General features: G+C 39.5%; 1 protein-coding gene across 4 annotated transcripts in view; it reads right to left on the reverse strand.

Moving 5' to 3' along the window:
* Positions 1-5855: 5855 nt before the first annotated feature.
* LOC126777940 (transcriptional activator protein Pur-alpha) overlaps positions 5856-12881 on the reverse strand; it is a 39090-nt gene continuing 32064 nt past the window's right edge. For all 4 annotated transcript variants that reach the window (XM_050501253.1, XM_050501254.1, XM_050501256.1 and 1 more), the window contains one exon: positions 5856-12591. In XM_050501253.1, coding sequence (XP_050357210.1) covers positions 12559-12591 — 33 coding nt within the window. In that variant the 3' untranslated portion in view covers positions 5856-12558. The remainder of the gene's footprint in view (positions 12592-12881) is intronic.

A 12881-nucleotide genomic window follows, 5' to 3' on the forward strand; every position in this document is an offset into this window, starting at 1 on the left:
GTATGGAATACATACAGAGCTTTATATTATTTAATATTTCTACAATTGCTCCAACTCGAAAACTATTAATCAAAGACCAATACAATATATATCCAGTGCCCACAAACGTTATGTACATTAGTATATACATTAAGGAATAAATTTAAGGAAATAAATATTGAGTGTTGTTTCATATTTTATTTTCACTAATGTTACAGAACAAATCCAAATAATATTACCGATTTCGTGTTTGAAATATCATATTCATAACATAGTACAAGAAATAATCACAAACTTATTCAGGTAGATGTTTTCCACATCGTGTTTCTATGAGATGAAATTCATACATTTGTATTAGTACAAACTCCGCACTACAGTAGCTTGGTGGAGTAGAACACAAACCTTCTCAATAAGACGAGATGAGTCTATTTTAGTGCAGCGGGACATTTACAGGCTTTACTTTAATCAAAATTGTGATGTATAATGCTAAATGGTCGTTAGGTATATCCAACCATATAGGATACCAAAAAACTGAATGTTATTGATCATTTAGTTTAATTGTCCGACATACTTATACATATACTCGTATGATATTATATATGTTCATAAAACCTTTAACTAATAACTCCGGTGATTTAATTACAATCAAATCCTCATGAAATGAAGATCTTGTCAATTTATGTACTTAGCGAGCGAACAAAGGCGCACTCGTCGCTTCCTGTCGGTGCCGTCAAAGCGCGGAAGAAGTCGATTCAATTAAATAAATCCTTTAATAAGCAAACAAGCAGAAGCGAGAGGTCGATGAGATCAAAGCCCTCTCGATGTCAATCTTCGTCCCTCGCGCCCTCTTCTCTGAATTATTACTTCACCACTGGATATGCATCACGGGGGGATTGATTCGAACAAGTTGAGCGTTATTTTAAAAATTATCATTGGAAATTATTAAAAAAAATATATTAAAATAACAGCCTGTAAATGTTCCACTGCTGGGCTAAGGCCCTTTTGAGGAGAAGATTTGGAGCATATTCCACCACGATGCAATATGGTTTGGTGGATACACATGTGGTACACTTTCATAAAACACGTGCAGGTTTTGCACACGGTGAATTATAAACACCAATCAAATAACATATCGCGCGTCAAATGTAACAAGTCACCACAATTAACTTTTTGTGATTATGAATAAAATAATCGAACACATTAGGTATTACCAACGACAGTGTTGTACTGTTGGCATAACGGCTTAAAGAATAAGAAGCTTAAGAAAAGAGATTAGGTATAGTTATCATTTTCACATTTTCTGCGTGCAAAAAAGTGCGTAACCACGGACCCGGTTAAAACTACTCCGAGTTTAATGTTTGTTTTTTTTTTATGTCAATAATTAAAAATACTTACTTTATAGTAAACAACACTATTTTCACCTTCATGAGGTACCTACCTAGTGTAGTTAAATTACATCGGAGTTTTTCAATGGCTTGTAAAAAAAATAAGACGTAATTTTTATTGCATACTTCATTATACTTAAGTAACTACACATTCAAAGAACACATTACAAAACTATCGAGGTAATTTACTTCCCCCCAATAGTTCATCAATAAAATATGCCAAAGCTCTTACAAAGTGCCCTATGGACACTTAAGAAAGTTATTTGTAATATAAAAAATGTATTCTTATAATACTCGAAAGACCAAAATTTTCATAATTAAACTCTAAGTGAGTAGATATGTACTTATGTTCTTACAGATTGATCATTATAATGTATGTCTGTGTGTGTGTGGATTACGTGTTAATGTAAGTTAAACCTCACTTAACGCCTCTTTTAAGCTCGGCTACTTCGCACGAGAGGTTATTCTCGACGTAACTTTGCATGCAAGTAAGAGACACCCTCGCCGCCGTTTGTGATGCAAATGTCTGCAGGTGGCGCTGGCGTGCTCGTTTATTATTCTTTTGATTATAATAAACACGACTTACTGTAAACACGGTTCTTTGTAGAGCGCCCTTTGCATTGATTCTCATTCATTAACATTGTGTAGGACCGGCGATTAGACATGTTGTGACATTTTTTTTTATCAATTGCACAAAGGTCGGAACACATTCAGACTTAACATTTTATTTAATTATTTATTCAAGAATATAGCATTACATATTAAAATTGAACCATGTGGATAGGTGATGAGAATCTTATCCCGTGACTCTGAGTTCAAGCCCGGACAAAGACTAAGAATTATCATGTGCTTAATTTACATTTATAATTTATCTCGTGCTCGGCGGTAAATGAAAACATCATGAGCAAACCTCTACTAGGCGGAACAATAATCTAGCACGTGTATGCACCAAACCGCATGAGGAGCGTGGTAGAGCAAGCTCTGAACCTTCTCCTCAAAAGGGAGAGGAAGCCTCAGCCCAACTTCTACAGGCTGTTACTTTTTTACGTTTACTTTATTTATCAAGAACATTTAAATCAATAGCAATTAGCATTAGACCTCAAGCGACATTTATACCTTATGAATAAATACCGTACCTAATGAATTAACATTCCAAATTTAAATAAATTTAAGCTATTAATGACGTTATGTATGTATTATATTTAAATATAGCTATAATCTTCTGTATGCGGTACCAATTACTTTGACAAACTTATTGTAATTACAAGTACTAGGCATCACTTCGAGAATAACATAGAGTTAGACAAAAAACAAAAAGCATGCCCTTGTTAGCATCAGGTACTTCGTACGGTAATTATCACAGCTTTATACGTGAGACCTATTTCCTCGGTACAGATACCTCAGAAGTCCTCGGTCTGAATCCTTGAGCACGTATCGCAGTCCTCAATGAGAAATAACAGCGCGGATCAATCGTCGCCGTCTGTCGCCGGTCGCCCTCGAGGTGCGCTCATGCACACCCTCTCCACTCCGAGCCGTATCAAAGATATCGGATGCATAGCGACGCTGGGAGACATTGCCATTTTATTTTAAAATAATTACTGCTTGTACGATCAAAGAAATGATGAATCATACAATAAAGTGTTTTTTTAATTATTTATTATTCATTGTTGTTAGAATAACTCTCCTTGACACTCCCTACAAGTTACTCCAACGCGAGGTTCCAGTGTAAATCCTTCTTCATTAGAAATAAGTAGAAAGGTGCTGTTATATATATAATAGTACATTTATAAGTGCTATTCATATCTTATATCATATTTACTGTATTTCGATAACGGTTGTCTCAATTGGGCTCAAATTTGGTATTATATAAGGTTACTGATTATTGAATAAAATTTTGCCACATATTCATCCACGAACCAGTATTATAGCACCTTAGTGGAGTCGGCTACAAACCATTTACATACGTGAGATATTTACTAACCTAAACTCTACAGATAAGTAAATTCTTACTTACTACTTTCGCTGTCCGATTATGGAACAAAGTAAATGAACATATTAGAAAAGCTTAAATTTACTTTCAAGACTCGTCTCCGTGAGCATATTTTGTCAGAAAGTTTTTAGTTCTTGTGATCTTATGACATCTATAATACACTATTATTCATATGGTTATACTATATATATATTAGCTATGTATTTATTTTGTTGATATTATATTGTATGGTATATTTTTTGTGCTGTTGATTACTAATTACCGCCTTCACGGATTTTTGCTTAGCCTAAAGTTTGCCTGGCAGAGAATGCCTTCAGGCATTAAGATTGCTTTTTGGTCCAACTACATATTGTGGTTGTCAAAAAAGTTAAAAAAAATCAAAAAATCTTATCATTATTATAATTTAATAATATTTATGTTTATTTAAATAAAATTTAAAATAATTGTGTTGGTAGATTTTTTTTGAACTTTCATATCTTACTATTGAGGCTTATATTATTTATAAAGCGTAGTATTACTTGGCTTCTATCAGAATTATATAAATTCTAATAAGAATGAAAAATCTACCTATGTAATATCAGCTATAAAACATATTTCGAAAATCAATTATTTTACATGTAGCAAGCATTAAACTTTATTTTAAAATAAAATCCGAACTACCTCGAATACTGGTAGGGCTTTGTGCAAGCTCGTCTGGGTAGGTACCACCCACTCATCAGACATTCTACCGCAAAACAGCAGTACTTGGTATTGTTGTGTTCCGGTTTGAAAGGTGAGTGAGCCAGTGTAATTACAGGCACAAGGGACATAAAATCTTAGTTCCCAAGGTTGGTGGCGCATTGGATATGTAAGCGATGGTTGACATTTCTTACAATGCCAACGTCTAAGGGCGTTGATGACCACTTACCATCAGGTGGTCCATATGCTCGTCAGACTTCCTATTCTATATAAAAAAAGAATACTCTTTCAGCGCCATCTAGTGTATAATTAAGAATTTTTTTTTTATATGCGCCGGGATGGCAAATGACTCTACTCCACCTGATGGTAAGTGGTAGTGGAGTCCAAACGCGAAGACGGCCAGTACAGTAAGAATGTTCTGTACTAGCCGTCCCGCAAGATGCCTCTTCACGCCTCGTTTGAAGGAACCCGGGTTGTAAGAGGAGGGGAACACGTGAGCTGGTAAGGAATTCCATTTTTTGGTAGTGCGACAAAGAAAGGAGTTGCCAAATTTCTTTGTTCGCGATGGAATTGATGTCACAGTTAGGCGGTGATATCGAGAACCAGTTCGCGTGGACTTAAGAAGAAAGGGGGAAGCAGGAATTAGAGAAAATAATTCCTCAGAGCACTCGCCGTAATACAGTCGATAGAAAGCGCTCAGTGCTGCTATCTCGCGACGCAATTGTAAAGGTTCAAGGGTTACTGCACGTCGCTGCAACCGGTCCAAGGCCTCCATTAGGTACTTAGCGGAGCCATCCCAAAGGTGCGAGCAATATTCAACGCAAGACCGTACCTGTGTTTTGTATAACAGGCACAGTTGTTGTGGCGTGAAAAAACGCCGCACCTTGTTCAGAACTCCGAGTTTTCGTGAAGCTGTTTTTATAATAGCCTCGATGTAATCCCTTGGACTAAGGTCGCAGCGAACGTCCATCCCCAGCATGGCGATTTTGCTTTGTATCATCAACGGTGTGCCACAGAGGGAGGGATGAGGGTAAATGGTGACTTTTTCGCTGTGAGAGCGCACACCTGTGTTTTCTTGGCATTAAACTCAACAAGATTATCAGAGCCCCATTTGGCGATGAGCTCTAACGTCCTATCGAGTTCAATGACAAGATTCTCCCGCCTCTCCTCAGTTTCCGCCCGCCCAGCCACTGCGCGTCCGTGGTATCCAACATGCACTGTACTATCATCTGCATAGCAATGTATGTTCCCAAGAGAGAGCATATCATTGATATGCAAAAGAAAGAGTGTGGGAGATAGCACAGATCCCTGGGGGACCCCAGCATTCACTACATAGAATTGTGAAGCGCAACCATCTACTAAAACACGAAGGCTACGCTTGTGTAGGAAGCTGGCAATCCAGGTGCATAGCTGAGCAGGCAGACCATATGCCGGTAGCTTGGAGAGAAGACTTCTGTGCCAGACCCTGTCGAAAGCCTTGGAGATATCGAGTAAACCCGTACTGACGATCATTAATTAGACAGTGATCTTCTAGGTAATGGATCAGTTGGTTGTTTAGAATCCGTTCCATCACCTTACAAAGTACTGAGGTGATAGCTATTCGTCGATAATTTGCCGGGTCAGACCGATCCGATTTGTTTGACCACATTTTTGTCAACGTTCGGTACTTTCTACGAGGTTCGGTTCGGCGTGGAGTAGTAAAATTTTACGTAAGTTTATGCTTTGTTTTGTCGGTGATAGTCACTGGCTAGATTTATATTCATATTACTAAATTATGTTATATATAATAATTAATAGGACATTAAATAAAACAAAATGTGCATGTTTTTTTTTGTAATTTCTTTATTTTTTCACCATTTATCATAAAACTTTCCTACGGCACACCGCGCGTCGCAGTCGCGCACCAATATTCCGCCTTGTGTATGTCGAGCGATACCCTTCATCTTTATGGCCGCTTGCTATCACTAACATACATCACACCACTCACGTCACGATGGCTCCTCACACGCAACACGGCACTATTCCAGAAATAATCAAATGTCGTAGTAATGGTTTCATGGGTTAATCTTAGAACATGATTTTATTAAAAAAACTTTCAAGAATAATGACAGTGTCACGTTCACAAATATACCTTATAAAACTTAGTTAGACGAAAATTATAAACAAAGGCATAGTATCTATACCGAAATTTTGAATTTCACTCATATTAGAAAAATAAATAAGCGTAAAGATTTATTTTCAGAAATATAGAAATTATATATAGTATATCCATCGTAAGTACACACAAGCACCATATCGCCGCAGTTTGACTGCCATCCTAACCAATACAAACGATTCTCCGCCCACAAATCACGGTCGAAAATGCTTTGCAACATTCGACCCACAATTTATTGCCCGATGCAAAAAGACATTTCTGATTTGTGCGCGGATTACATTTCCCTTATCACTCCGATAAATACGTAAAATATAAAAAGTGACAGACACTGGCCCCTGAATAATACAAAAATGCCGATTCCAATATTAAATTAATAATATAATTTCATTACTTCAAAATGTTCGTTAATAATGTTAGTACGAGTGAGCTCTTCAGGAATATTCTAGTGTCTTCCACTTTACAAACTGTTCACTCACATATACAAAATTATAACAGCTTTAATAATGATTAATTCGATCGGGAGATCTGTCAATGTTCCAAACATTATCAATAGTAGCTAGTGTCAAACAACAGAAAATAACAAGTATATAATATACCATTATAATACAATAAAAACCTATAGGAAAATTCATCACACTTTGCAATCTTTGGATACAAAATCTCACTGGCGCGTTTGCTTCGTAGTCTGATACCTCTGGTCTCAGTCTAGCTATATAATATTGAGACCAAGTTTTACTGCGAGCGTTTGCTTACAATTTCTGGATAATAGGGAATTAGTCTCAGAGACGGATATCCACGTTTATGAGGTTTCACATTACGTAACAAGAGCGCCTGGGACAGGTGAACGGGGAATAAAAGCATCGATTTAAACGTGGCAGAAGTATCACTATACCTCTACTATTAATTTATTGCTCTCCCTCAAGGAACATTATAATATTATTTTATTCCCCCTTCCCTGCGCCAACACAAACTGAACCAGTCTCAAGACAAACGATTCGTGTTAGACACGATTTAAAAAATTTTGAAATCATAATTTTAAAGTCCAAAAAATTTATCCTCATCACATGAGTCACGTCAGTCCCACGGTTCCGTACATTACGATATCAAATTACCAACTACTCCTCTACATATTGGGTGCCCAGTCTATACTCTTTATTGATAGCTCTCTCATCTTTCAGTGTTACCAAAGAGAGAAAACCAAACTCGATGGAACAAAACTATTTCAAAGTCTTTAAGATAACCATAGTCTGCCATCCAATATCACAAAATATCATCCCCCTCTTCATACACAACACCCAATATGCCATCATCTTCATGCCTCACACCACAAATTATATTGCATTCTATTTTTTTTTTACAACTTAGCTTTTCGCGAACATAGTTCACGCCTAATTTTCGCGGCGGCCATTTTACGCTCCAGCTCGACGATCATTAAAATGGCGACTGAAGCAATACTAGCCCGGAGCACAAGATGGCCGTCGCGTTAAGTGCAAACCTATCTAGACAACGCCCTGTCGCTCGGTACACTACAGAACACAGTTTGTATCCATCGTCCTCACCCTAAGGAAAACATTTACATGGTAACCGATCACGTCCCAATCGCACGCGGATCGATCGCGCCCATCGGAAGTGACCGGATCACCGCAAATACCAATACTATACATAAAATATGAAATATTTAGGACACAATATTTCGAAATCGTTTAATTCTACAAATCATTATCCATTATTTAATATAAACTACAATCGATTGGCAGTATTCGTTCACCATCACCTTCACATCCATGATATTTAACGCATCACTCGTGACGTGATCACGCGCATGCGACGGGATAAAACTCCCGATCTATACACACTTAGCACTTACTAACAAATTATACACCGATGTTATCAATTATAAAAGACAGACTTAAGTCGTTGCCTGCACCTCCTGGACGCTAAACGAGTGCCCTACGGCACCGTTTGGAGGTCACCGCGTCGTCGACGACAGGTCGACGGCAGGTCTACGACACACAGTCGTCCGTAAGCGTACTCCGACACAACTGTACAGGCGAGCAATCTCAGTTAGTCGTTTCGTTCCTACGGCTAACTTCTATCACCTCGCATGTGATCCCTTCAACCGTTTACCCTAACCCGCACTCCCTTACCTCAATCTCGGCGACCGGCCGACGGCAGCTCCGACTCGGAATGAAGAAGTGTAACGTCGGAGTGCCGGCTCGTTGCCGGAAGTCGGTGCCCGTTCCTTCGGCCAATCGGATGATGTAACAATGAAAACTCAAACCAAGTAACTAACCTTACAACAATGATTCCTGCGAACTATCCTGCGCGAATGCTCGACACCGCTCTAATTCCAGTTTTGAATCTAGCCAACGTTACCGTTTATTATATTTTTCATATCTATCATTTTCAGGTACTGGTATTGCTTAAATGTAATCGAATTAACTCTGAGGTCACTCGTAGTGGCTGGCGAACGTGAATGACGTGGCCTGATCGGAAATATATCATCTATATTTTAAACAACATCGAATTTCGTTAAAATAATGGACAAGACGGTGATAACTCATGATAGGCGTATATGAATATAGATATTTCCTTACATTACTTAAGTGTGAACAAATAGGACCGGCAGTAGGTCAGGCTGTCGCGACTCGCGCATGCGCAGCGGCTCGCGCGACACCAAACGTAACGCACTGATAAATTATCTTTTAGCAAAACATCAATCAATATCAGAAATATAATTAAAACTAACGAACTATTATAATAACTCTGAATCTTTTTATTATTTTTTCTTTATTTTCCAGTATCGATCAGTATCTATTACGTGCTATGTATGTAACGCGGGGAGCGGAGCGGCGGCTCGTCGACGTCACACGCGAGCGCCCGAGGGGGGGGGGACTTCTTCCAAAATAACTCATATTGTATCTTCTGTTCTTCATTTCCAAAACGATTCCGTCTGTTGTGTAAATAGTTTCTCTTTTTATTAAAATCTTTTCACTCGTTAGTCTGACGTCGACGAAGCGAATGTTAATGAATATTATAATAATTGACTATCACTTCACACACACCTGCCGGCTGGCGGCGGCTCGCAAAGTCACGTTCTACAAGGACTACACCGCAGTCACTCGGTATTATCGCCTGAGCTACTCGATTCATTCGACAAACTCTCATTAAAATATCTACTTCGCACAGCAATCGCATTATTAATCGCATTTATTCAAGCGTATTAAAATTAATTGTAATGTGTTAACATTAACAGACCGTCAATCGAATGAATGGGACCGTCGACGTGACGTATGACGTTTGTTCTCGTACAAGTCACTGGTGACGGGGCTACGCCTTCAGAAAACAGTGTGGGGACGTAGAGGAAGACGTGGACTTTGGGAGCCGCAATGAATTATTAGAAATGCTTCAAGCGAGATCTCGGTATCCGGTTGCATCCGTGTGTAAGGGAAGATTGTCGGGAGATATGGATCAATTCGATTTGTTCAGAAAATGAGGCTTTATATAAAAACATTTGTTAATAAAAATGTAAAATGAGAGTATTTGTAAATAAAGATGTCGTTCGCGAGACGATCACAGATAAAATTAATTATAAAAAGTAATTACTATCATTTCGATGGGACTTTACAGAAATTGTTAAATTAAAAATCTCATTCCATCTCTACGAGCAGTTCCTCCCTCTAGCACGCGGAGATCTCGCGAGAGTCAGTTCTCGGTAAAGCGATGCGAGTAAGAGACGAGACGAGGTATCACAGGAGGCAGCTTCGAGCACTCGGCGCCGGCCACAGAACAGTCCCGAGCCTCACCCACCACGCACACTGCTGCCCGTCGCCGACGTATTAGACTCACGCGTTAACTAGCTTCACGACGTAGATCCTATTTTAACATTAACATCTCATATCTTCGTACATATATTATTCATAATTATATCCGACCGACCGCCGGCGATCGTTCGATCCTCTAAATATAAACTCTGTAAATCTTAAACGTCTATGGAACTAAAATTACATTTTGTACCATAAATTGTTGTTAAAATTAAGCCAGTATCCCTGAGTGCAGCGGGCGACTCGAACAGTCGCGCACCGGACTACCCTAACTTACGATACACGACGCGCCGCTCCGGCTCCGGATAGACTATTATTTATTCGTATAGAGAAGTCATTTAAATATGTATTTTTTTACTTTTTTTCTATATTTTAACGTTATCGGACGTCACCAACTTATCGAACTCTATTTTAGGGGTCGAGGAAAAATGTACTGTAAATTAACCTAGCTGGGGGTCGTTTCAGACTGCTAACTATGTCCGTTAGGGCGACGACACACTACGTCGGCCCGGCGCCCGAGCGGCCCTGCCGCCGGGGCGGGGTCACTCGTGTGGGGGGCGACTAATATTTTACGACTTAAAGATTACGATACCGTCGAAAACATCTTGGAATGGGAGTTAATGTAATATGTATTGCGATTGTCTCTAGTTACAGAATAAAAAAACAGACCGAAAATATAATTATCTCTACGGCTTACAGAGCGAGTAATCTATGCAACCTAGTACATATATAATAGCTGCTATCGGGACAGAGTATCTATATAAAAACAATGATATATCTTTCTCGAGGTGTACTTCATGTATCGTAACACGGCAATCGGTATTTCGATGATAGAGTAAAACTATTGCTAAAATAAATATACATCTCATAAGTAATATTCACTGAGGAACAAATTCCCATAAACGAGTGTGTCGAAAAATGAACCATAATACGTATATAATAGGGATCAGCTTCCGGCGCGCTTCGTTTATGAAGTTTTGTGTCGTGTGGATCACGCACTGTACAGATAACGAGAACAGGAAGCGAAGGGGCCCGCGGCGGGCTGCCAGCCGGCACGCCAGCAGCCGCGGTCGCGGTCGTGCAATATATTTACATTACGCTTTAAACTATATCGATGTGTGGCAACTGACAAGGTCGGCCGCTGGCCAGTGTACAGCGTACTATACGAAGCGAAGCGCGGGAACGTAACGACGACGACCTTAGTGTATTAGTAACGTACTACCTACTTATCGTAAAACACTTAACAGCCTAAACCTTTTTTTGCTGTATTTTTGTATATTTTTTTTATTATTAATTAAAGAGGTGTACAAAAAGTTAAGAAGGGTACGACTCGTTCGAGCGAGAAGCTGAAGACGGCGAAGTCTCGGGGAGTGATGCAACGATACGAGTCTAGTTATGATTCGAATGATAGTAAATAAAAATGCATAAATAATGTAAGGGGGGGGGGGAAGGCGCCCGCACGCACACGACACGCACACGCACACACACATATATATATATATATATACACACGCACACTCTCGCTCGCCGCTCGCTTGCTCTGGAACTATTCACTGATAAAATCACTAACCAATTATTTCTTTAATCTGTCCAACGAGATTATAAAAATAACTTGCCAGTTTTTCATTAACAATATATCTTATAAACTATTTTCAATAAGCGCTTAAGTCTAGGTTCCTCGGTCTAGAACAAAGTGTACCAAACAATACAATGAAATCATTCGTAAAATATCATCGATAGTACTTAACAGCTCGTATATTGCCGATAGCGAACTTAGTTTTAATTGTATGATTACTATACATATATCATTTTTATTCTGGTAATACTTAATAACTAAATAATAGCAACACTGGTGTTAATTTTCACAAAGAATATGTTTTAGCGGTCCAACTTAAGAAGCGAATGTATTCCGATGTCATAGTTCCAGCGCAGCGCGTCGGCCCACCCGGGGTGCTTACAAACCCAACTTAACCTACCCGACGGAGCAGCCGCCACACTCGGCTCGGCACGGCACCGCCGAGCCGTTAAAACTATACCTTGCATTGTCTTTTCAATTTTATTACTCTCGAACAGACAAATGTACGAAATTTTGAATTTCAAATAATTATACCAAAATATTTATAGACATTTACGTCTTCACGAAGCGTTAATTAAATTTTACAAGTCTAAATTCTCTTTAAATTTGTCGGACAAAACGCGCCGACTCGCCAATCACTGGGAGTTCGGAGCCCTCCCAAAAGTATAGCACGGTACTCGGCGTAATTGAAATCGAGGCTACCTGCAACTGAAAACGTGCGGCCGCCCCGCTCGCCTACGAGTATATCACAGCAGACGCCACGCGGCGGGGCGCGGCGGACGTAATACGCGCTTGTAAGCACCCGGTGGCCGCTCCGTGCTCGCACACGACGCAACAGACAGACCGACTACTGAACAAACGATATCGACGAAGTAGAGCTACGAGGGGGCCTCGTCCCGTCGCGGGGCCCGCGGCGGGCTGTATGTGTAGGGCAGGCTATGTACAGTGGGGTAGCGTCACTGCGGGACGCATCAAATCCGAGGCGCGCTGCCCGAGAACGCCTCCTGCGGAAGGGAGGGGGGCGTTAGTTGCGCCGACACTGCACTCTATATATATGTATGTACATTTAAACACAATTTATGCTCTTTTATTTAAAACAGAGCAGGTTAAAATAACTTTCAATTAGCAAATTGGCCGCTACTCTCGATATATAATTTTTTTTTCAAAAAAAAAAAACATACTGTCGATCACAGATCGCATCGACGGCGAGATCGTTTTGTAATTCGTTTGTAAAGTGAATTACGAGTACATTTTACTTTTTTAATAGTTTACATCGACGATGGAAAAAATGTAT

Source organism: Nymphalis io, chromosome 24 (genome assembly GCF_905147045.1).
Source record: "Nymphalis io chromosome 24, ilAglIoxx1.1, whole genome shotgun sequence".
Classification (NCBI taxonomy): domain Eukaryota; kingdom Metazoa; phylum Arthropoda; class Insecta; order Lepidoptera; family Nymphalidae; genus Nymphalis; species Nymphalis io.